Raw genomic sequence first — 26,281 nt, forward strand, 5'->3', positions numbered from 1 at the left:
CCCTCCATCATTATCTATTTTGTCAGCAGCCAGGGGGATTTAAAGCATGACCTGGCACTCTCCTTTTAACACCCCTGTCCACTAAAAGCCTCATAGGCAGCAAAGAAAACAATCAACGGAGTGAAGAGAAAACCTACACAATGGAGAAAACATTTGTAAACCATATTTGGATCCCTCAAGCCCCACGCGCCCCCGCCACCAGCCCCTTGGTCCCTCAAGCGGCAGACACATCCCTGCTCCTGCCTTGTCCTGCTGCAGACATTCCTGTCACCTCTCCGATTCTTGCTCTCTGTCCTAGAGGGAGACTCACGGGTTCAAATCAACAAGCTCCCTGCCCTCTGACCTCTGAGAGGTTTCAGCAGAAATCAGAAATCAGCGGTCAGAAATCAGAAGGCAGAAGAAAGAGGATGAGGCCAGGGGTTGGTTTCCTGGTTCACTTCCTACAGGGACATTTTGGCTGGCTTTGTCCCTCTACCAAAGGTTGCAGCTCCTGATAGGTGGCCTACCCACCCTACCTGCCCTCCGCTGCCCTGAATTAATCTGCCTTCGAGCTGCTCAGGTTCACCGTGTCCCTCTTTCCCAAAGGTTTTCCTTTCATCTGTTTCCTTGCCTGCTCTTCCCAGACATCTGGGCTCACCTGGAGCCTGACCACAGTATTTTAGATGGCAACCTGCCCCTGCCTCTCCATTCCCCTTTCTCCGCTCTACTGTTTTCTCAAAATATCCTTCACCTTCTGAAACACGGTGCGGGTGGGGTACTCCCTTGGTACACTGTCTGTGCCCCCATGAGGAGCTCTCCTTCTCCACGGCAGGGACCTTTGCCTGTTTTGCCCACAGGAACAGAGCAGGGGCCCCAGTGAGCACTTGCTGAATGCTGGAGGAAGAAACACCCCGGCCTTGGTCTCATCCTCTAGGCTTTTGAGAGGCATCAGGGCATCTTTGGCATTTTCTGTGTCTGCTTCTCTTCAGGAATATTAATAACAAGAGTAACTGTGTGAGTTTCCCAGGGTTGCCATGATCAGGTCCCACAGACAGAGCAGCTCCAGCAATAGAAAGGCATTGTCTCACAGTTCTGGAGGCTGAAGTCCAAGATCAACGTGTCTTCAGGGCCCTGCCTCTGGGGAGCTAGGGAAGGGATTGTCCCAGGGCCCTCTCCTGGCTTCTGGTGTGTTTTGGCTTTGGGCAGCACAATTCTAATTTTTAGTGGGTGTTCTGCCTGTGTGTGTGTCTTCATCTAAATTCTCCACTTCCCCGCTTTTTTTTTGAGACAGAGTCTCGCTCTGTCACCAGGCTGGAGTGCAGTGGTAAAATCTTGGCTCACTGCAACCTCCAACTCCCTGATTCAAGCGATTTTCCTGCCTCAGCCTCCCGAGTAGCTAGGATGGCACACACCTCTACGCCCTGCTAACTTTTGTATTTTTAGTAGAGACGGGGTTTCATCACGTTAGCCAGGATGGTGTTGGTCTCCTGACCTTGTGATCCACCTGCCTCAGCCTCCCAAAGTACGGAGATTACAGGCATGAGCCGCCATGCCCAGCCATACTTTCCCCTTTTCATAAGGACTATCGTATTGGATTAGGGGGCCAGCCTATTCCAATATGACCATATCTTAGCTTAACTAATTACAACTGCAACGATCCTATTTCCAATTCAAGTCACATTCTGAGGTACTGGGGACTTCAACATACGCATTTGGTGGAGGCGCAGTTCAACCCATAACAACAGTTAACATTTATTGAGAATCTTCTCTACGCCAAGCACTGTGAATTACAGTATGATTATCAGGACAATACCTGTCGAGGTTTAGGTCTGTTATCATTGCTACTTTCCCTAAGAGAAAAATGGGGATCAGAGAGGTTAAGTGACTAGCTCGGGGTCACCCAGCTAGCAGGTGCGGGTGACAACGTGTGTATGACACAGAGCCTATATCACCCTGCTTTCTCACTTTTACCATGTTCTCCTCTCACACGTGCTGCATCCGGTGTCCCAAGTTCCAGCAGTAAACTCCGAGGCCTTTGATTCTGAAATTGTGGAATTTCTTGGGAAGCAGCAGGGACTACAGGCAGCAGAAACCATAAGGATTTTGTTTTTACCACAAGTCAATAGCATAGTCCATTCTTGACAATTATGAAAACTTACTGCAATGATTAAGAATGACTGTGAACTCTGACTCCTGATTTGGAAAAGCGCAGTCTGCTTCTCAAGAGTAAACCCTCACCCCACAAAGCCCCTGCCCTATGTGGCCTGAACGATGCTCACTGGAAGTTCACTCATCAGAGAGTTAACTCGGTGCCAAGCAAATCGATTTGGAAAACCAGCTGTTTCTGAAAGATGGCAATGATTTACGGTTGCTCAAGCTGATGACTGATGCCCTGAGCCAAAATTAACTGCAGATCAAATGAGCAAAAATGTCTTTCCCTTCTCAGTTTTATTAGCCTTCTGAGCCATTTTAATAGACTGTAAAAATCTCATAAGAGAGATGAAAAAAATTGGAAAATCTTTTTGGATAGGCAATCACTTCAAAGGGCTGGATGAAATATGTGTATATATGTGTGTGTGTTTATTACGTATATAATTGTATATATAAATATATATGTATTACCTTGTTTTCAAATACATTTCAAATATGTATATTTGAAAATAAGGTAATACATTTTCAATATATTTAAATATGTATATTTGAAAACAAGGTAATACATATTTATATATACAATTATGTGTGTAATAAATTCATGTATATTTGAAAACAAGATAATACATATATTTATATATATAATTATATATGTAATAAACACATATACTTATGTATCATATATTTATGTTATTGATAGATATGTTTATATATCGTATATAAATATATATTTGTATATTTTTATTTTCTTGTTTTCAAATATGTATCTTTATATACAAATATAATATGGAATTTTAATGTATTATATAAATTATAACATGATATTATAATATATGATATACATAAATATGCTACATATATATATATATATATATATATAAACTTTGGAAAGGGCATGGAATTTACTTTATATTGACACTCTGTCAGGAACAGAAGAATGGCTTTCACACAGTTTGGATTTTGTTTCCATAATTCTGTCAGATGCTATATTAGTTTCCCATTGCTGCTGCGGCGAGTTACCATAGACGCAGTGGCTTAAAACAACACAGGTGGATTATCTTACAGTTTTGGAACTCAGAAGTCTGGAGTAGATCTTGCAGTGAAGCACGATGGTGTTGGCAGGGCTGGTTCCTTCTGGAGGCTCCAGGGGAGAATCCTGCCTGCTCCAGCTTCTAGAGCCCATCTGCATTCCTGGGCCTGTGACCCCTTCCTCACCTCAAAGCTAGCAATGGCGTCACTCCTGCCTCTGCTTCCACCACCACATCCCCTTCTCTGACTCTGACCCTCCTGCCTCCCTCTTTCACTCATAAGGGCCCCGTGATGATATTGGGCTCACCTGTGTAACCCAGGGTCCTCTCCCTATCTCAAGATTAGTCCCACCTGCAACATTCCTTTGCGCTGTGTAAGGTAATCATGGTGTGGACATCTTGGGGAGCCATTATTTTGCCTACCACAGGTGGGCATGGTTATGTCCATTTTACAGATGAGCAAATAGATTCAGAGGTGCTGGGCAGTGTTCCCAAGACCATTCAGCTGGTAAATGGGTGATCAGAATTTGAATTAACAGTAGCCTCATCCTAAAGCCAAAGCTCTTTCTTCCCAGAACATTTTTCCATTCCACACTCTCAGCTTCATGCTGAAGTTAATCTCATGGCTTTCCAGGAATTGGGGTAAATGCTACCATTGGAAGGACTGTTTCCGATGGACTGTTCTGCATCTGTCCTTGCATCTCCAGCTCTTTGCAAAGATGAAAGGGGGACAGACCACCCAATGCACTTCTCTTCCCTTCACCTAACTCTGGTCCTTCAGCTCTCAGGTTCCTGGTTCCCTTCTCCAGGAAGCTCTTCCAGAACCCCTTATTTGAGAGGGAAGCTTGTCTTAGTGTTGCATGTGGTAATTGTCTGTTTCTGGGTTTGTTTTTCTCTCTAGATCTTGGCAGCTTCACCTGTGACAGCTGGCACCATATGAATGCACCTTAGGTGTCTGTGGAATGGAAGAATGGATGCCTGCATGAATGAATCCATCACCAAAGCTCCGAAACATCACTTCCTGCTCAGAGGACTCCCACACCGAGGTTCCTGCACCTCTAGAACAGCAAGACATCATTTATCCTTGGGTCATAGTCAACCTCCTCCACTGGACTGTGAACTTCTGCAGGCAGGCACCATGGCAACAGTCCTCTATAAGCCCCAGCACAGGGTCAACAGCCTGACCACGGGAGGAGCTGGTGAGAGCTCACTAAATGGCAGGGGACCAACTGGCCATGGTCCAGATGACTGAGATCCACCAGGTCTACACTTAAAGGTGGCGGCAGGAGCACTCTCCAGAGGCTGTGACTCTGAGTCCTGACTTTAGAAAGGACCCCTCCTTCTCTTTCAGGACTGTGAAGTCATTTACCCTCCTTGCTGGGGTTGGTATTTCCAAGGAATACGTTGCCCAATATTGTCAGCTTTTAAGGAAAATGAACTGCTAGCCAGAGCATGGGGATGAGAAGGAGCTGCTTCTGGAGTCTGGAATGAATAAGAATGGCTTCCCATGAAGTCCTTCTTGGCCAAGGGAAGAAGTGTAGCCACTTCCTCAGTGTGCTCCTCTTTCAAACAAGGGCAATCACTGGACTTTGAGGCATAACGTGAGCATTCATGAGGTCTCATGTAGAACACTTCGGGGTCTCGGCTGGGGGGCAATAGGGGCCCCATGATCTTCTCTCTCCCCACTCCCTTGGATTCTGAGCCAGCTGACCGTGTGACCCAGAGTAAGTCACTACTCTGGGTCTTGGCTTCCTCGACTATCAAAAGATGGCAATAGTCCCTGTAAAATTCTGCCTTCTGCAAGGATGTCCATCACAGCCTTATTTAAAATCACAAATTATGGAAATCTACCTAAATAAGACAAGAATAGTTGCCAATTACTGAGTGCACACCATTTGACAGCCACTGCTGGAATCACTTAATGTATATTCATTTGTACAATCCTCAGCCCATCCCTAGGAGCAGGGATGATGTCCTTTAGAAGTGGAGAAACTGAGTCACAGAGATGCTGAATAACTTACTTGGGGTCACACAGCTGAAAAAAAAGACACAGAGCTGGGACTGGAACCCAAGAAGCATGGCACTGCCATCAGGTTCTGAGCAGAGATGTTCAACAACTCCATTCTCAAGACAATGGTTAAGGAAATTATCATACAGAAAACTATTGGAGTAGGATAAATCTTTCAGCACCAGTGTTAATTCAAGGAGGGTGATAATCTACATAATTTTCTGCATATATAATATACTTCCACAAAAATTACTTAATAAATAATAAAATAGGAATCATTCTGACATAAGATTATGTGAACAAAAGCAGATTAGAGCTAGTATTTAGAATAGGATTACTGCGCTACTGTGTAAGAAATATACATCTATGCATAGAAGGACAGGGAAGAATTTGCCAAACTTCCTTGGTTACTATGATTGTAGGTAATTTCTTCTTTGTTCCTATTTTTCTGAATTTTGCTAATTTGCCCTAATGAGCTGCTATTGATTTCTTAACAATACCAATAAAATACTTTATAAGAAACAAAAACAAAAATCTCCTGTACTTTCCCCGTAATTTTCATCTCAGACTGACTGTGTTTTTCCCTTGCTCAAAATAAAAATAAATAAACAAAACTCGGTGCAGTCTATAACTTGAGAATAGCAAGAATGAGTCTTGTGAAACTTCCAGAACATGAAACGTTGAAATGTTTTCCTCTAACAAAAAGACTGTGAAGTGGAAAGGGAAAGAGACAAGACATCATTCCTCTACATTTTTAATGATACTTGTTTTTTTAAAAAGTATCTTGCTAGAATGACCCATTAAGTGCAAGGTGCAAAGGAAAGTGTTCTGTCAACAAGAAGTCAGACATACAATTGCAAGCCTCTGCCTGTTTGCATGGGCATCAACCTGTCAGTGCAAATCAGCGAGCAAGAGTGAAAAGAAATGAACTACTCCATCAAGGTCAGAGAATACAACTCTCGACTTTTAGCCCTTTCTCTTTCCATTTGGAAGGGAACCTGACTGTGTACTGCGTGCCTAAAATGCGAGGCACAGACCACGTGCCTACAAGGAAGAAGAGACGCAAACATCTCATAAAGAGAGCAACTGAAGCTCAGAGATGTTGAGTGCACTGCTCAATGCCACACGGCCAAGAATGGCTTGAGCCGGGATTCAAATCCAGTTTGGTCTGATTCCAAGATCTGGAAATTTCTGCTAGGTTCTGAAGCCACCAAACTTTCCTCTTCACCAAACGTTTGTTTTGCGTATTGGAGGTTGAAAAAGTGACAAGTTCTATGCCTTCTTTTGAACATGTTGGCTTATTATTAAAGTTTTCCTCTACTATTATACTGGTTGAATGGAATGTCCTTTCTTTTTTGCCTTGCAAACTCCCACGTTTGGGGTAATGAGATGACAGATAACGGTTTTGAAACATTTTTAAAGTCAGGGCAAGAGATTGAGATTGGAGACTCACACCAATTCTCTAATCTGAACTCCCAGGGACAATATGGCCCTCTTTCACAGGGCATTCATATGCCATCATTTGTGACCAGGTGAGAATTCAAAGGATGGAGTTATTTATTAAAAGGAAGATGACAAAGAAGCAAAATGTAGAAAGGAATATTCTCTAGATGGGTAAAATTCAGCGAAGAACTGCATGACGAACTCCTAAAATCTAGATGCCTTTGGCATGACAGAGGACATGATCCTTTAAAGGGATGCCGGATTGTTGCCTGGGGTTCCCACAGTGCTGTGTTGCCTGTCCCATGAGGTGTCAGGAACCAGGTGAGAATAGTCACTCTTCAGTATTCACTATGAGGGTTTTAGCCTGGACACAAACGATGTCTGGTTTCTCCCCATCCCAGCTCTTTCTTTAAAACCAAGAGTTTGTTGAATGATAGAAAACCACATTGTCCTAACTGAATAATTCTGATGGGGAACCCTCCTACCTTAAAGGACCTTATGAACATTCCCACTGTCCTATGTAACCCCCTGTGGCATTCTCAAAAGTAACCCTCAGTTGACTTACAGAGAAGATGGCAGCCAAAGTCTCGATGCCCCCTGTACTCAAGGTGACATATGGGATATTTGCCGGAGGGATCCCAGCGTTTCCAAAGATGCTGTTGGTATAGAACCAAATCTGTAATGCGGGAAAGAACGAGAAGGGAAAATGGTCAGTGGAAGGACTTAATCTATTTTCTAAATCAAATCTGGGTAGAAGGTAGCCTCTGGATTTCACTGCCAAACTCAGAGAGTCCCAAGGTGAAGTGGCGTGGATGCTCATTTTTCACCTTCATCTCACCTTTTCCCTTTCTTCATTACTAAAAGAACTCTTGCACTAGTGGGAGTGCCCAGCTAAAAGGCTATATTTCCTAGTTTTCCTTGCAACTAAGTGTGGCAGAGAGACAGAAACAGTAATGGTGGTGGAGCTTCCAGGAAGTTTCCTTTTTTAAAAAGAAACTTTTCATCAAGGAGATGTGCTTCCATTTTTGTTTTTTATTTTTGTTTGTCCTTTCTCCTTTCTGTGTCAGGATGGTGGAGATGATGGCTGGAGCCTCAGCAGCCTTTTATGAATTACTAGGTGACTTCAGAACAGCACTGCCATGAACCCTCAGCAACTTTGTGAGAACCAGAAAAGGCCCCCACTACACAAAATCCTTTACTGTCGTCCACTGAAAAATTGCCATAGTAAATCCACAACGCATACAAGGAGAAAGACGTTCCCTAGAGTTGTGTAATGCACAACTTGTTTAACTATACATAAAGCCCCTGGCTTGGGATGAAGACTGCTTGTTCGGATGCTGTACCCGGAAGTTACAGAGTTAGCCTGTGCCCTCACTGACCACAGTGGTTCTGTAATTTATTATCCAAACATGAGCACTTTTGAGAGTGTTGATAACTATGCTGGCACAACACACGTAAATTGAGTGTGTCCTAGGAAAACCAGCGTGTGTGGTCTTGGAGTTGTTATACCAGCCTCGCAACTTACTTCATGTGAGACAGAAAACTTCCACCTGGTTGAGGTCTCTGTTGGAGTTTCTGCCACATGAGGTTAGAGCTAAATCCTAACTGACGCTCACGGGCATCAGAAAATCACTGATTAGAAGTTTGTCGACCTGGTTCCATCTCGAGCTAGCTGTGTGACCTCAGGCAATTCGCTCTGCCCTGCGGAGATTCCTATTCCTCTCCAGCCAAATGAACAAGGCCATGCTTATGTTGCCTGTCCCGTGAGGTGGTAGGAACCGGGTGAGAATTGTCACTCTTCAGTATTCACTATGAGGGTTTTAGCCTGGACACAAACGATGTCTGGTTTCTCCCCATCACAGCTATTTCTTTAAAACCAAGAGTTTGCTGAATGATAGAAAACCACATTGTCCTAATTGATTAATTCTTCCTTAAAGGCCCTTATGAACATTTGTGAACAGTTTGATCCCCATTCAGCAGAAGTGTTAGAGCACATTGCTCATAATCTGTCAGGCCCAGTGTCGGCTGGCCACACTCTTGCATCTTGCTCTTTGTTTCTGGATGAAGCTCTTGTTTCTGTAGATTTATCTTATTACTAGAAGTTTTTAGCAAAAATTATTCACATGTTGTGGGGAAGATTTAGGACCTACTTATATCTAGAGATGGTTAAATTTTGTGAAGAAAGTAAATCTCCATAAAGTTATGGGCATCCCGAGAGACGCCACTGAAACCTACTACACCCATTTCGTCAAGTTTTCAGGCATCGATACATCTATTGGTTTTAATATGCTTGTAAAACAAGAACCTCCAGGCTCTGCACCTGTCCCTCACTTGAGTGAACGTTAGACTCCATCGTTAGCCTGAACCTTTGCCGTCACGTCCATGGTGTACAGAGGTAGTGCCTAACAAATCCACTAATTCCTATAGTTCTCAGGGCTGTGACTGAAGCTAACGTTGTCCTGAAAACCCTGTGTCCGTTGAATATGTTTATACAATCGCCTTCCCTTTAGAAGGTAACTGTGATTCCCAGTGCACCTTCGGGGTTGGATTCCAGAAGTGTAAGAGCCCTTTTTAGTCATCAGCCAAATTCACTGATTTTCCATGGCCAAAGTTCTCTAGGGACCTTCTTCACGCCCTCAGGCTGCCAGGCTGTCACCCATGTGAAGGTGTCTGACATTTGTGTTATTCACAGCTGTGGCTCTGAACCCCGTGCCCTGCCCAGCTTGTGTTCCTGAGGCTCTCAGCCCTAGATCCCACTTAATATGAGTCCTCTTATGCTGTGGCCAACACCTCCGTCTCCTTCCGGGCTTCTCTCACTCCCCACAACCCCATCTTCCCTGGTTTCAATTCTCCCCATAGAGACACTGCTATAGATGTCCCTTAGCAGGTTAGTGAAGAGAGCCATTGTGCATAAAATTCTAAGTTGAGTGAGGGACAGTTATAAAAACAGCAATCGAAGCCATATTTGTTCTTATATTCTTTCATGCATCAAAAGGCAAGAAATCAGCCCACAGATCCTCACTCCCAGTCCAGGCCCTGCAGGGGTCCTGCCAGGCTGGCCCTCTCCCCACCGGGGCAGGCCTGGATGTCACACACACTGCCAGTCTTAGTCTGTTTGTGCCACGAAGCCACTGCCCTTCCCCTGTGCCAGTTGACAGAGTGGGAAGGTGACTGCCTTCAGCTCTACCTCTGCTCACACTGACGCTTATTTGACTGGACAGTTTGAGGTCGCTGTAAAATAAGAAAGCACCCAGGACACTTAAGAGTGCATTCTGCCTGAGAGCCCCCCTGCTCCCATGGAGTGTGTTTGTGTTGACCTTGTTCACCACACAGCTCCGTTCTCTCAGGTTGCCCCCAGCCTGCCTGTGCCGTGTGGCAGGAGCAGAATTCTGAAGGTCTGGAGTAGGGATTCCGACCCCAGCACTGCCTCTCGTGACCTGCGTGACCATCTGCTGCTGACTTTGCAGATGCAGAAAGGGGCACAAGCCGAGAGATGCAGGTGGCATCTAGAAGTCGGAATGTCAAGGAAGTGAGCAATTCCACTGGAGTCCCCAAAAGAAACGTGGCCCTGCCAACACCTTGATTTTAGGATTTCTGGCCTCCAGAACTGTAAGATAATAAACTGGTGGGGTTTTAAGCCACCCTGTGGGTGGCGCTCCTTCAACAAAATAATGGCTAAGCTATTGTAGTAATTTGCTACAGAAGCAATAGAAAACTAATATATACTGGGTAAAGATATAATTCATATACACTATTCATTTATGCATTTCCTGTGTGTGTGTATGTGAGAGAGAGAAACAGATTGAGAGAGACAGAGAGAGCTGTAAACACAGAGGTGGTTGCCACAAACAAATGGTGATGTGTACGATCTATTTTGAGGTGCAGAAGACAGAGAAGACCTTGCCCATTCATTAAATTCTGTGTTCCAGGAACTGTGCCGATGCCTCACCTACTGCTGGGCAGGGACCTCCTTTCCCTTCTATTTCCTGTTCCCATTTGGGGGCGTCCACTAGAGAATATGCCTCCCTCTCAGCCCACAGGACAGGGAGCGACGCAGCTAGAGGCTGCCCTCTTACATCCCCGGGCTCTTTCTGTACCTGCCTCCTGCAGGAAGCTGGACACCTGTCTGCCGCCTCCACCCAGGGAAGGACTTGCCCTGTAGAGGGGTCTGGGATTGCTCCTTCTGCCTGTGGCTTGCTCAGCACCTTAAGGCTGGAGGTGCCGAACTATCTGCCGCTTATGAAGCCATGCTGCCTCATCCAGCTCCACTTAAAATAGAGCTAACATTTTCATCCCCATCTGGTTCCTGTGCCTCTCTCTGTCTCCACCTGTCTAACCTGTTCTGAATTTCAGAGAAGGAGGCTTATCAATTGTAAATTCCCAAACCTATCTCCTATGTGACTTAACTGCATTCCTGCCATAGCCTGGTGAGGTAGCTATCACTGCTGTCTCCATTTAACAGACGTGAAACGGAGGCTCAGCCAGGTAAGGGTGACCCGGCTATGAGTGGCAGAGCTGGGATCGAACCCAGGTCATCTCAAACATTTCTACTGGCCTCTGCTGCCTCTGGGTGAGAAGGAATCTGCTTTCCTTCCAGAGATGCTAGGGGGAGGGTGCTAAGTCCTATGGAGCAGGGCAAGTGGAATCATCCGAGAGGTAAGAGGGAACGGGGGCACTGGGGACAGATCACTGCCTGCAGCTGCCAAGCAAAGCAAGGGGCGGGCTATGCGCTTCTCGGCAATGCATGGAAGCCTGCTCCCTCTCAGCAGAGCTGCTTGATCCACAGCCCCAAGCAAATGCCAGCTCCCATTCTCATCAGACCTCGCTTCAGCTTGGCAGTGGAGGCGGAGGAATGAGCTGACTCTCCTGCCTCTCTCAGTGGGACCAGCTGCACCCTGACTACAGCTGTGCACCTTATGCTTCACAAAACAGGACCCGTGGGTCACTCACTGGCCTTGAAGGACTAGCAGGGCTTGAAGCTCAGGCCCCTGGTGGCTGAATCCTCAAGGTAGGGCAACTGACCATGCTAACGTCCCCTCTCTATGAGCTCATATTCATTGGAGGGAAGGGAGTCTGTGGGCTGGACAGTCTATGGTGGTGAGAACGTGAATACACATCTCCACCACCCCAGCCTCGCTTTATATCCTTACAGCACATGTGAGCATGAAACTGGACAGCGTATATAGATGCCTGACAGCCGGTCCATGCTCAGCAAAGGGCTGCTTCCTTCTCTGACCTCCACTCTCTTTCTTTATAAAAATCCAGAAGAATACAGAGTAAGGACTCAAATTTTAAGAGTGGCCAGAAAATGCTTGCTTTTTAAAGGTTTTCTAAAAGTGTCGGATCACCCAGTCTCGCTTTTCATCTTATAGATAAAAACATAAGCTCACACTGATCCGGCCGTTAGCCCAATGATAATACCTGTCTGGCATGGTCTCCTTTGAACTCTGACACGAGTGACTGAGGCTCAGAGGGGTGCAGTGTTTCACCCACGGTTACACAGCCGGGAAGTCGGAGGATGTAGGCTAGAACCACAGTCTCCCCGGTGGTCTCAGGGTGGGGCTCCTTCAACAAAGTAACAGCTGAGATTACGGAGCACCACCTATGTGACTGACCCAGTGCTGGACTTTAAACGTCTCCTTTCATCTATCTTCACCGCCACTTTACAGTTGGGAAAACTGAGGCATGGGGCAGGCCAAGGTCCCATAACTCAAAAGTTCACTGTTGCACATTGCATGAAGACAGATGACCCCAAGGCTGGCTCCTGACGACAGTTTAGGTGCCCATATGGAGGGTCTCTTCTCAGCTTTCTCCCTGTTCATCAGGACACAGAGAACCGCTGCAGTGAGATGGTCTCCACTATTATGATTACAGAACATTTTAGATTCTTCCAATTTGATTTAGGAAGTGATTTCAAGAGAATCTTTTCAAAACAAAAGCTATTAAGAACTGCTTCTGAAATTGCAATTTGAGATTCTGTACAAAACTTGATTTGGGCTCTAGAACTCCTAATAATGGTTCAACAAATCAGATGGACCTTCGTATGGTTCCAGGCCAAAAGAGGAGGAAAGGACCACAGTTTTCTGTACACACATCTAAGGCTTTTGTGTCTCCTTCCCCTTGTCCCTCCCAGTCACCTCCCTTCCCTCCCCTCCACTCAACTGTTTACAGAAAGCGTAAGAAATCTGGGAGTCTCTTAGGCACTAAGGTGACAGCAGACAACACAAGTCCTAGTCTGCCCTAGAAGACCTTTTAGTCAAGCGAGGAAGGGAGGAGTACACAATAATTTCCCAAGGAAGTGGTTAGGGAAACACACCAGGAACCCTGTAATGCGCAGGCATCCCACCGAGTGCAAAAAGCCAGGCAGCAGTTCACCGCCAGTGTGCACCCAGAACCAACGTCACCAGGCCCGTATGGCTCATTCGCAGCCGGCACTCTGCTCCTCTTCACTCTTATTTTATATCTATTTCTAACACACTTGGGTGTCTTGTTTCCCAACCATGACTGCATATCAGGAAGCAGCAGATTTTGAAACTGCATGGCATAGAGAGAGGAGAAAACAAGGCTAGAAAGTCATGCTGATGACAGCGAGGTTGGGAGAAGATTCATGCCAGCTGAGCAGGTGCCACCTGTGAGATATTTTACACAATTCCAGATCCCTCACAGCAGCTGTGCAAACTGAGTATTATCATCCCCATTTTTCGTGATGGGAGACTGAGGCCCAGGGAAGTGACTATGATTTGCAACTATGTTTAAGAAAAAAGAAACCCCAAGGAAGGAAGGGTCATCCCAGGTAGATAAGAGAACCATCATGACCTTGAGCATTCTGGAAGATTCAGGAAGGTTCAAGAAAATGAAGGCTTCCCTGCACTGGGCTTGACATTTGGTATTGATCCAATTTTCAGACCAAGAACTCCCTATCTCTTGCCCTCACCTCCTTTTCTTCCCCAGCCACTCAGGTGCCCAGCACGTGGCATGGGCTGCTCTGGTGCTGGAGACACAGGGTTGATAAGATGCAGTCTCCATCTTCAAGGATGGAGACCCACTAATAGCTCTCTCCAGGTGAGGGGAGCACAGTGGAGGGGTAGGAACCGCTGTGGCCACCCCAGCAATGGGGACAGGGGGATGGCCCTGAAGCCAGCAGCCTCCTTCACACTGGCAACAGACTGACACGCACAGCAAAGCCTGGTTTTCATGCCAAGTAGAAACTGCTCCAAAGGAAGGCAGCTGCCTAAAATAAGTCATTTTAAGCGACAGGTCTAATTTTAGAGAAGCTTATTGTGTGAGGCAGGACAAAAAAAAAATTCAACACCGAAAAGGAATTTAGAAATAAATAAATAAATGTTGTTCGATCCAACTTTTGAGTGATTTTTTTTTTTTTAGATGGAGTCTTGCTCTGTCACCCAGGCTGGAGTGTAGTGGCTCAATCTTGGCTCACTGCAGCCTCTGCCTCCCAAGTTCTAGTGAATCTCCTGCCTCAGCTTCCTGAGTAGCTGGGATTACAGGTGCACACCACGACGCCTGGCTAATTTTTATATTTTCAGTAAAGATGGGGTTTCACCATGTTGGCCAGGCTGGTCTCAAACTCCTAACCTCAAATAATCCACCTGCCTCGGCCTCCCAAAGTGCTGGGATTACAGGCATGAGTCACTGTGCCCAGCCAACTTTTGAGTGCCTTCTAAAGTACGTGAAAACTGTTCATCAACTGTTTAGCACAAATATACTGAGCTGTCTGTGATGCTTGCTTGATATAAAGGTTCTCAGCTGGGGGCAATTGTGCTCCCATGGGAGCAAAGATTCCATACCAAAGGGGGCAGTTTTGCTCCCATGCTGACTGCCAAACGTCCAGAGCCATTTTTGGTGGTCACAGCTGGTGGGGCAGATGGTGCTGCTGGTACCTAATGGAAAGAGGCCAGGGAGGCTGCTGAATAGCCTAGGCACACAGCACAGCCCCCGTGACAATGAACTTTCCAGCTCAACATGTAGACAGTTATGAGGCTGAGAAATGCAAGTTTGGTACAAAGTGCCTGGGCGGGCAGTCCAGGGAGTGCGGCTGGCAGCAGCAGGTGTGACTTTGTCTGTGCAGGTTCTACCCCTGAGCCTTGGGCAAGGCCTGACCCTCTGAGAGCCACAAGTTCTTCATCTAGAAAATGGGCATGATGCCACCTACCCTGTGGGCCTGTTTGGAGCTGGAATAAGATGACAAACACAGAGATGTCTGGCACTATTTATGGATGTCTCAAGTGACAGATCATGTCCCTAAATAATGTCTGGGAAACTGAAGACAACAAAGCAGGTCTTCCAAGGCAGCTAAAGTTTTGGGTCCATGTTAGTTCTCTGTCCCATGAATTTGGATGACAAGGCAGCAGGTGCAGAGGAAAGCTGGACCACAGCACGGCTGTGATGCTGGCATTCACCACTAAACAGTATGGGTCCCTCTGTATGTAACACGGAAGAAGACTTGTCCCATTGGCTGCCTAGGGATGGCGTGGGGACACAGGCTGAGTGACATGCATGACCTTGGGGCCAGAGAGCTGGGGCTCAAATCTTTTTTCTTTTCTTTTCTTCTTCTTTTTTTTTTTTATATGGAGTCTTGCTCTGTAGCCCAGGCTGGAGTGTAGTGGCGTGATCTCAGCTCACTGCAACCTCTGCCTCCCAGGTTCAAGTGATTCTCCTGCCTCAGCCTCCCGAGTAGCTGGGACTACAGGCGCATGCCACCATGCCCGGCTAATTTTTTGTATTTGTATTTGTATTTTTTAGTAGATACAGGGTTTCACCACATTGGCCAGGCTGGTCTCGAACTCCTGACCTTGTGACCTGCCCACCTCGGCCTCCCAAAGTGTTAGGATTATAGGCGTGAGCCACCGCGCCCAGCCTCAAATCCTTTTTCTACTATTCCTCGCTGTTTGACCTTGGAAAAGTGTCTCAATGTCTCTGTGCCTAACAGTGGGGCCTAACTCACAGGGCAGCCACGGGGACAGCTCCTGGTCCACACTGAGTGCTACATGCAAGCACACTTAATTAGGTTTGCAGCGAAGCAGGTGGAGGCCAAGCGAGGGGGAGCAGCTGGCCCGGTTTCTCACTACAGTTTGTGTCCCACTGAGATGGGAAGTCAGGCCTCGGACTCTTGGTCCAGAACTCTGTTCCAGGTCAGGCAAAGCAGGCTCAGCTGGAAATACCACTCCCGACTTAAAGACTGAAGATCAGCGGAACAGCCTGAGGCTGGCGCCTGACGACTGCTGGCTTTGGGAGCAGCTGAGATTTTTTTTTCATCATGTGCTCAGGGAGCGGGCCTTGCAGGTACACCCTAGCGGAGTCTATGAAGTTTAAGGGTGATGCAAATGGGAAAAGTATGTCCCTGTGGGAAGTGAATTCTGTTGAGCACTGTCATGGTTCCCAGTGTAAATGCCTTGTTCACTACAGGCTCTGTATTCAGTCTTTAAGGCTTCAGGCGTCAGGTTTAAGAAGCGAAGCATTTCCCCTCTCTACTCTCCGGGAACGAGGAGCGCCTCCTTAAGACTGTCTGGCACAACCTTGGTCTCATCAACAGGAAGAGACAGCAGGACTCTCCCAGGGTCACTCGGTTAATGGAAATAGAGCCACTGACCCAGGTGACTGCTCAGTCTGCTGACTTCAACCAGACCAGGGAGAAAGGTAAAAGCAAGAAGCAAGGGGATCTCATTTCATCCCAGCGTTTCCGAAAATAGGAGGTGGAACGTTGTGGTTGTAGCTTTCTATGCTGCTGCCGTTCCTTCTCTGGACAGGAATGACTCCCCTTCACCTCACCTTCCCTAGACACCCCCAAACACCCTCCCTGCCCACCTTTGGGGTGCTGGGCTCATGCTCATTTAGTATAAATGCAAGCTCTCCTACCTGGGGCTCTTCGGAAGGGCGCTGGCAGCTGCCCCTTCTCCCTCCCTTTGGGTTCAGCCAGTCTTCTCCCAAGAGACATGAGTGACCTCAGGGGCAGTTTGGATGCTTTATGCAAGAATCTCCTCTACACTCCCTGCCAAGTGCTCGGCCAGCCTGCTTGCACACCTCCATAGATGGGGAGCTTACCAGCCCTGGAAGCAACACACTCCATCTGTCAGCAGCTAACAGCAAAGATCCAGACTCTGCCTCCCTAAGTCTCCAACCAGAAATTCCACCTTCGCATGCCCTCAAGAGAGAGGAGACTGTGGTGAACATCCAAGCGTCTGGGGAACCTCATGGAGAGACCTCCTCTGACTTCCCTGCCTGCAGCAGCTGAAGCCCCAGAGCATTTCTTACTTAAAGCTTTGAGGTTTCTTTCAAGCCAAAGTTGTGAGTTGAAGACAGTCCAGCCAAGAGTACTTTTATTTAAATCATCTCAACATCTCTCACTCTGACTTCCTAATATCCATTTTTTAAAGAAATAGGATTTTTAGAAACATCTAGGGATAAATAATCAGTGACAGCATTTATTATGGGCAATCTCTGTGGCTAGCGGCTGAACTGAACACTTTGCATGGATCGTGTCTTTCCATACTATGCTATCCCATTTTACAGATGAGGAAACTGAGGATCAATCAAGTTACATGAATGTCCAACAGCACAGAGTTTGTGGCGATGACAGAGCTGAGATTTGAACCTGGGCATCCAGGGCCCAAGCCCTAAACCTCCCTACTGGTCCCTCTAGTCATGCAGGAATGCCCACCGGGCTCCAGAACTTACCACATTGAGGCCACAGAGCTGGTAGCAGGACATGGTGACAATCACGGTGACCACCTGCCAGTGGACATAGGGAGCTCTCAGCAGCTCCAGCACAGACACCAAGCGGATGTTCCGCCCATGCAGCTGTCAGCCAGGACCTCTTCTACCTCTCGGGAAATGTCTGCTTTACCCAAGAACGTGTGGAAGGCTGCAAACAGGGGCATACATGGATTTTCAGCAGGGATTAGAGTGTTCATCATGTCTCATGCTGGGCCCTGCAGGGATAGGTCCCACCTTCCAGCCGCATACCTTAGCAGGGGGTGGAACTTGTCAGGGGCCTTTGAACTATGGAGTCCAAAGCCCTAGTTTAAAAATGGGAAAACAGAGGCCCAGAGAGATGCCATGACTTGCCCAATGCCACCCAGCTGGCTGGGAGAAAAGCTGGGAGAGAATGTGAGCCTCCTGACTGCCTCCAACGCAAGGCAGAGCACACCCACGGTTCAATTCCATCTATACCATTGGGCAGCTGTGTCCCTGTTCAGCTTTTGTTATCATTCCTGCCTCCAATGGCTATTGTAATAATTGCGTGATATCATATACATGAAACCAGGGCTCGGAGCTTCCCACACTGGGACTCGTTCGCTGAATACTCATTAAGCGCCTCCTGTTTGCCTGGCCCATGAGTTCATCCTCATCACAGGTTTCCTGAGAGCAGTGGCATGTCACTTGGCCAGGATGCCCTGCAGTCCACTCTATCATGAAAAGAAGATTGAACTTAATGACTACATGGCCCTTTCCATGTGACCCTCAGAAATACAAGAAAACGTGAGTGGAAATAGTTCCAAAGAATGAATCTTCCCAGGATTCAAACCCATTCTGGTGATTTATGCCTTTCTCATGTTGAACACTGCTAACTTCCCCCTTCAGAAAACCTGTCTTTTTTTTTTGAATGAAGACCTTAATTGTGCAAACCTCCAAGAATGTATGCCTGAAGGCGAGCTGACTGATTAGACCCCGGAAATCGCAATTGTCAGATCCTGGGGCACGCTTTTAGAATACAGACTTAAATATTCATTGCTCTGATATTTATTACTCCTACAGGGAAAGGTGGCTATTGTGATGGTTCCTGTGGACAGTCATTCCAGACACAGCAGGCAGCATCCCTAAAGCATGGCTTGACCGGGTGCCGTGGTTTATAATCCCAGCACTTTGGGAGGCTGAGGCAGGTGGATCACCTGAGGTCAGGAGTTCAGGACCAGCCTGGCCAACATGGTGAAACCCCATCTCTACTGAAAATACAAAATTAGCCAGGCATGGTGGCAGGCATCTGTAATCCCAGCTACTCGGGAGGCTGAGGCAGGAGAATCACTTAAACCTAGAAGTTAGAGGTTGCAATGAGCCAAGATCATCCAGCCTGGACAACAAGGAGAGACTCTATCTCAAAAAAAAAAAAAAAAAAAAAAGTCACTGCACCTCAGGGTATGTGAAAAGGCTCTTTTTAAGCAAAAGCCAGTAAACAAGCAAGTACCCTTCTGAAAGCTTTAGAGTGTTATTTCCAGCAGAGTACTAAAAACTGCTTCAGAAAGCCTTTTTTTTTTTTTATAAACTATAATTTAATGCTTTCCCCAGCATTTATTAAGGGTAAATGAGAAAAGCAGCTGAATGAGTAATGTTTCTGTTTCATTCATTAAGTATAATGTTTCTACTATTTCCTCAAAGTTCAAAATGCAATATCCATGGGATAAAATAACTCTAGACTTTTGGAGTAGAAAACTATTTCTTTCCTTCGTGGGATACATATTTTCTATTATAAAATAAGGATAACTTCATAACCTATGTTTTTTTTCTCTTTTCACAATGGCTGCCAGGAAGCTCTCAGACAAATTCAATGTTTAGCCCTTAAAAGAATTTCCTGGAAAAAAAAAATCTCTCTTCATTCTCTTAAAATTTCCTATCTCCCAGCTCCATCCATGTCCCTGAAAAAAACATGATCTCATTCTTTTTTATGGATGCATAGTATTCCATGGTGTATGTATAGGTACCACATTTTCTTTATCTGGTCTATCATTGATGGGCATTTGGGTTGATACCATGTCTTTGCTATTGTGAATATTGCTCAGCAAACTAACGCAGGAACAGAAAACCGAACACCACATGTTCTCACTTATAAGTGGCAACTGAACAATGAGATCACAGGGTCACAGGGAGAAGAACAACACACACTGGGGCCTGTCATGGGGCGGGGTGGGGGAAGGGAGAGCACTAGCAAAAAATAGCTAATGCATGGGAGGCTTAATACCCAGGTGATTGGTTGATGGGTGCAGCAAACCACATGGCACACGTTCACCTGTGTAACAAACCTGCCCATCCTGCACATGTATTCTGGAACTTAAAATACAAATAAAAATTTAAAAGAATTCTGATCTTTTTTTAAATCTTCAGTTTAACCTTCCTATTGTATATATGTTCAAAAAGCGGGTGATACGGTTTCAGAATGACCCCCAGCCCATGACTGGGCAAGAAGGCAATCCAAGGGCCCAGCCATTTCTACCCTGTCGGGGAGCTCCTGTAATGCACAAGCTTCTCCAGAGCTCTCTGCTGGACTTGCTGAGACTTTGCCAGGGGCACTGTGGCCTCATAGGTCCTCCTGCCCAGTTCTCCTAACCTTGTCACTTCCCAGGGGCTACCTTCGAGTGAAACTTCTGCACTCCTAACTCGTTCTCAGATCTGCTTCTGGGAGAACGCAAACCTGCTGGGATCTCCCACAGCCTTCGGCCCCTGCCTCTTCAGTGCAGGACAGCCCTGCAGGACACGGGCCCAAGAGGGCCACCCTTCTATTTCCCTAACTGCCAATGAAGCCCGACCCCAACCCCTCCATGACTCCCTCACTATTTTCTTTCTTTTTATATTTTTTTTAGATGGAGTCTTGCACTGTTACCTGGGCTGGAGTGCAGTCGTGTGATCTCAGCTCACTGCAACCTCTACATCCCAGGTTCAAGAGATTCTCCTGCATCAGCCTCCTGAGTAGCTGGGATTACAAGTGCCTGACACCACGCCCAGCTAATTTTTTGTATTGTTAGTAGAGACAGGGTTTCACTACATTGGCCAGGCTGGTCTCGAATGCCTGACCTCGTGATCCACCCACCTTGGCCTCCCAAAGTGCTGAGATTACAGGCATGAGCCACCCACCGCACCCGGTCATCCCTCACTATTTTCAATCACTCCTAACAACGGTCTGTTGGGATTTGGGTTTGGGGTCCTCCCTATTCCACATGTACCCTTTCTGGATGAGGGCTCACAGATATTCTTTTGAAACTAGCAAACACAGAAGACTGAGCTGGAGTCCTGAGGGGGCACCAAGGAGGGGGCATTTCAGGTTGTCAGAGAAGGTGGGGGCACTCTGGGACGGAAGCAGAAGGACAGAAAGTCACCTTCTATTCCTGGCACTGGGAAAAGCGAGAGATATTCTATAAGGTACATGGATGTGCTCTGGTCAAGGAATAGGCCGAGGCGAACATCTGGGCCAGAAAGACTCAGTGAGTTTTGGTGTGCAGGTGCATACTCCACTTGTTATAGAACCTGTTTGTGTAAGTAACTTGGCTTGGAGCCACTATTGTTTGCAAAGGTATAACTGCCCTGCTGACACTGAACAGGGGCTCTTAGGCATGGTGCCACATCGCTCTTGTGCAGGCGCTGGTGCCCGGAGAAAGAGAGAGAGAGAACCAGAGCTGTCCATCTTGCAGATGGACAGAGGGGAGCCAGGGCAGGGTTCGGCACAGCACGCATGGCATGGCTCACAGTCCTGCCGAGAGAGAGAAAGAGTTAAGCTGCTGCCCCTGAAGGCAAGGGAGAGCTGGCTGTGCAGCTGTGTGTGGGAGCGGCCGGCTCAGGCAGCTGAGATAGAATGGACAGTGTAAGAGAGCTGCTGATGAGAGAGCTGCTGAGTAAAACCACATTGACCTGCTTATGGCCCCCGCCCCCTGCTCGAGTGTTTTTCCAGCTACCCATCCATCTACCCACCCTCCTTGGGGCTCAGTTGGGGCTAGAACCTGACACACTGGTCTGCACATCTGGCTCTTTCCTCAATCTGGAATGTTCTTTTGACCTTTCTGCACTTGGCTACTCACCTTGTTCTTTGAGCCTCAGCTCAGACACCTCCAGGAAGCCTTCTCTGATGCTTTCCTGGCTGGAAGGCAAGGGAGGAGCAGGCCAAGGAGGGCCTTGAGTGTTTGCATGGGATGAAGTTCCTGCCCACAGGCCATGGTTGGTGGCAAGACCAATCGTTCTGAGAGCCCCAAAGGTGCCAGGCATGGGCTTAGGAGCTGGGCATATGGTGATTTAAAAAAAACCCAGATTGTTCCATCCTCTGGTCCAGACTCACTGTCTTATGACCAACAAGGCACAAAGACAGAACCTGTTTGCTTTAATTTGCTGCACGTGTTCCTTGTGTCCCTGTAGGTGGCACTGCATGCCACCCAGGTCTCCCTTGCACATGGACAGCTTCCGACGCCCAGCACCTGGGCCTCTGTCTGCAGCTATCCCTGGGCACAGGTGTGTGCTCAGCCCTCAGCAGTTAACACCCCCAGGAGCAGCCCTCAGTTAATGACAAGGCTAATGTTAACATAGGTATACCTCGCTTCCTTGCAGACACTTGAGTGAGTTCTATTCTGTCCCCCAGAGGTGCCTGCGTGGGTGGGGCCCTGATTGCCCACAGCTCCTGCTCACTGATGAACCTCAATGGCTCCTCTGCTTCCCTGTCTCCCCTCCCAACTAGGCAAGTGATGCTTCCTCAACTGCATCCTCCACTTCCCTGTCCCATTTCCCAGCTGGGAAGTGATGCTTCCTCAATTGCCTCCTCAGCTTCCCTGTCAATTTCCCAGCTGGGGAAGTGATGATTCCTCAACTGCATCCTCGGCTTCCCTGTCAATTTCCCAGCTGGGAAGTGATGATGCCTCAACTGCATCCTCCACTTCCCTGTCAATTTCCCAGCTGGGAAGTGATGATGCCTCAACTGCATCCTCGGCTTCCCTGTCAATTTCCCAGCTGGGAAGTGATGATTCCTCAACTGCATCCTCGGCTTCCCTGTCAATTTCCCAGCTGGGAAGTGATGATTCCTCAACTGCATCCTCGGCTTCCCTGTCAATTTCCCAGCTGGGAAGTGATGATTCCTCAACTGCATCCTCGGCTTCCCTGTCAATTTCCCAGCTGGGGAAGTGATGATTCCTCAACTGCATCCTCGGCTTCCCTGTCAATTTCCCAGCTGGGAAGTGATGATGCCTCAACTGCATCCTCGGCTTCCCTGTCAATTTCCCAGCTGGGAAGTGATGATGCCTCAACTGCATCCTCGGCTTCCCTGTCAATTTCCCAGCTGGGAAGTGATGATTCCTCAACTGCATCCTCGGCTTCCCTGTCAATTTCCCAGCTGGGAAGTGATGCTTCCTCAATTGCCTCCTCTGCTTCCCTGTCCCATTTCCCAGCTGAGAAGTGATGCTTCCTCAATTGCCCCCTCAGCTTCCCTGTCAGTTTCCTAGCTGGGAAGTGAGGCTTCCTCAATTGCATTCCCTGCTTCCCTGTCCCATTTCCCAGCTGGGAAGTGAGGCTTCCTCAATTGCATTCCCTGCTTCCCTGTCCCATCTCGCAGATGGGGAAGTGGTGCTTCCTCAAGTCACCTCTTAAATAAACTTCCCAGTCTCAAAACCTTCACTCAGGCTCTGGGGACACCTGACAACAATCACAAAATCACTTAAACTAGATGCCGTGGTCACATAACCCAGACACGACTTCCGCCATCTGATTTGACTGGGCCCCTTCAGTGTCTGGAGTCCACGTGCTCCTCTCTGCCTGAGCGCAGGCCTGCCTTAGTTCAGGCCTCAGCCTCTCCCTGCTGGGCTCATTACCCCCAGGCTCCATTCTCCAAGATGATCAGGCCACTCTTCCACATGCAAGTCTGTGCTGTCTTGCCCCTGCCCACAGGATCCGCCCGAATTCTCATCCACCATGCAGAGCCTCCACTCTCACTCCCTGTGGCAGCTGGAGGCTCCTACCCATCTCTTTTGGCTGCTGCCCTGGAAGAGCACTCCTCCTCCATCCCACATACCCGCATGGTCTTGCCTCTGTGCCCTGCACGTGCCATTCCTTGTGCGCAGAGCACCCTGCCACTTTGTTGCCTGCCTAGGACATCCTTTTCCGAGGACCCCCTCAGCAGTCACATCTGGAGGCCTTCCCTGTCCCCATGATGGCTAATCACTGTCACTCTCGCATCTGGGTCACTGTTGCACCTGTGTCGTCTCTCTTGGGCACTTTCACTCTTGTCAGGGGTGTTCTGTCTGCACAACTGCTGTGCCCACCCCTGGAAGCGCCCCCTGAGCAGGGGCCACTTAGGGGATGCTGTGGTACAGTGGAAACGGGGGGGCCTTGGGGAGCAACCTGGGCTTCACACCCAGCCCTGTCTCTGCGAGGAGACCCTGGACTACTCTCTCTGCCCCGTGCTTGCTCTTCCACGAAATCATAAAACCTACCTATGAGGTTGTTTTGGGAATAAAATCAATGTGTGTTAAGGGTTGGCACATAACTGGTGTTCACTGAGCAATTATTATTGTTTTATTTCCTCTCTGTGGAGCCTGACATAGAATGTACATCCAACCCATGTGTTTTGAATGAAAGCGTAACAATCAAGACTCAGGTGACAGGGAAGGAGAGGGAGCATGTTGTAAACACAGAATTGGGGGGCGCTGAGCAAATAGAAACAGGAAAATTATGCTAGATGTCAACCAAATTGAATCAGCAGGGGAGCCAGCATCTGCGCGGTGTTTTCCCTTCTGTTCCCGGCATGGTGTGGTCTTCCAATGGCAGGCTCCGCATGGTCCTCAGACACCCGTGGAGCACAGCAGAGTGACAGACACTGATACATGTGGGGGTGGCCCACACACGGCTGCGAGGAGATGAGACTGAGCCCGCCAGCCTCCCTCGGGGTCCTCAGAGAGCCATGCTGTCAGCACAGGTGTCATCCTGGCCTGGAGACCCCTCCAGGTGTCTGCACACCTGCTGAGTCCACCCCTGGGAGTGCCCCCCGAGCAAGGGCCACTTGAGGGACGCGGTGGTACAGTTGGGGAGGGCGGGCCTTGGAGCTGGAGAAACCTGGGCTTCACATTGTCTCGGGGCAGTGGCTGCTCACCACTGCGAACTAGAGCTTGCTTTGATTAAGATGGCCCATGGCGCTCAGTTGGGTGTTGGATCCTGTGGGGCAGGGAAGGGGTGAGGAGCTTCCTGGCTGCGGCTGCCTTCAGTAAATTCAAATGCCCTCTTTCTCCTGGAGGCCAGACTCCTGCTGATAAGTGGAGACTTGGCTTTGAATCCTCCTCGGCCTCAGCTACAAGTCCGTGCTCCTGGCAGCAGCCCGAGGCCTGTTGCGGGGAAACAGTCTGGCTTTATCAGGACCCACTGACTGACTGACAGTTGAGCTTCAGGCACCCAGGCTGATCAGCAGCTCCAGCAAGTTCTAAGGAGCACGCACTCCTGGGGAAAAGCAAAACCCATTAAAGGGAGAATCTCTGAGCGAACTGAGTGAAATCATGGCTCCATTCAGAGCCTGTGCTCAGCATCCTCAGCACCTCCTCTGTGCCAGGCACTGTGCTATACGTAGGAGCTGAAGGAACAAAAGCTATAGGCTTTTGTTCAGGTGGTGTCCTCATCTGCATAGTCACAACGTATTTCCTTATGTGCCTTTTATGTAATTTGAATCCTCCGAGAGGTTCCATGGAAATAGGATTCCCTGGTCAAAGAATCTGAGGATCATTGCTCACTCTAGTTTTTGGTGATTGGAACTTCACATTAGAATAATAAAGGTTCTGATAAGTCCTGCAGCAATGGTACTCATTTACTCATGTTTTGTTCCACATTTCCTAAATGCATTTGCTGAGGAAGTGACCAAGAACCTGAAGAAATACGTTGAGAGATGCTGTTCTAATGTTACACGGTGTGTGTCACAGAGGGGATGAATTCAGAATGTCCTGGGGGCTTGGAGGAGAAATCCCATAGGGGCATTGAGCAGAGAGAAGAAGCAAATACTACCAGGCTACTCTCCATCTTTGTCTTGCAGGAGGCACCTTGAGAAGCAGAGACAGCCTGTGCTAGGCAGAATAATGACCCTCCAGAAAAGCTTGTGTCCGATCCCTGGAGACAGTGAATATGTTCTCTTACATAGAGGGATTTGCTGAAGTGATTAAAGATCTTCAGGTGGGGGATTATCCTGGATTATCTGATGGACCCAATATAATCACAAGTGTCCTTATAAGAGGGAGGCAGGAGGGTCACAGTCAGAGGAGAAGATACGACCACGAGAGCCGAGACCGGAGGGATGCACTTTGGAGGTGGGAGAAGGGACCGTGAGCCAAGGAATGCAGGAGCCTTTTAGAAGGTGGAAAAGACAAGGAAGCGTTCTTCCCTAGAACTTCCAGAAGGAATGCAGCCCGGGTCATACCTTGCTTTTAGCTCTAGAAGATCCATTTTGAGATCTGACCTCCAGAACTATAAGATAATAATTTTGTGTTGTTTGAAGCTGCTAAGTCTGTGTTCATTCATTGCAGCAGCAGTGGGAAAAAAAAGCAGCTGCCTGGAGGACGGGGCTGAGAAAGATTCGAGGTAGTCACCTCTGCCCAGTGGGAAAGGGTGTAGATGGTATGGGTGCTGGACTGAGGCTGGCTCCAGGAATGCAGAACGGCAGGTGGTGACTCAGGAGACACGTTTTAGCTGGACCCTGATGGACAACACGGGCTATGAGCCTCCAAGGGACTCGACTGTGAGATCTTTCGCAGCCAGAGCATGGATGGCTTTGGGGTTTGTATTGGGCTGGAGTGCCGATTAGGGAAACGGGTACTGAATGAAGCCTGTACGATCCTGTCCTGGTCTACTCAGGCTGCCATAACAAAGTACTGCAGACTAAGAGGCTGAAACCACAGACAGTTATTTTCTCACAGTCCTGAAAGCCAGAAGGTCTCAAACC

At 47.9% G+C, this 26,281-nt stretch overlaps 1 protein-coding gene across 1 annotated transcript in view; it reads right to left on the bottom strand.

Moving 5' to 3' along the window:
* SLC2A9 (solute carrier family 2 member 9) overlaps positions 1–26,281 on the bottom strand; it is a 158,385-nt gene that overhangs the window by 81,140 nt on the left and 50,964 nt on the right. Inside the window, 3 exon segments of the mRNA XM_064365677.1 lie at positions 7,175–7,285; positions 17,302–17,417; positions 17,420–17,488. Coding sequence (XP_064221747.1) covers positions 7,175–7,285; positions 17,302–17,417; positions 17,420–17,488 — 296 coding nt within the window.

This window comes from Aotus nancymaae, unplaced genomic scaffold, assembly GCF_030222135.1.
Source record: "Aotus nancymaae isolate 86718 unplaced genomic scaffold, 86718_ANA_hifiasm-v0.15.2.pri h1tg000006l, whole genome shotgun sequence".
Lineage (NCBI taxonomy): Eukaryota > Metazoa > Chordata > Mammalia > Primates > Aotidae > Aotus > Aotus nancymaae.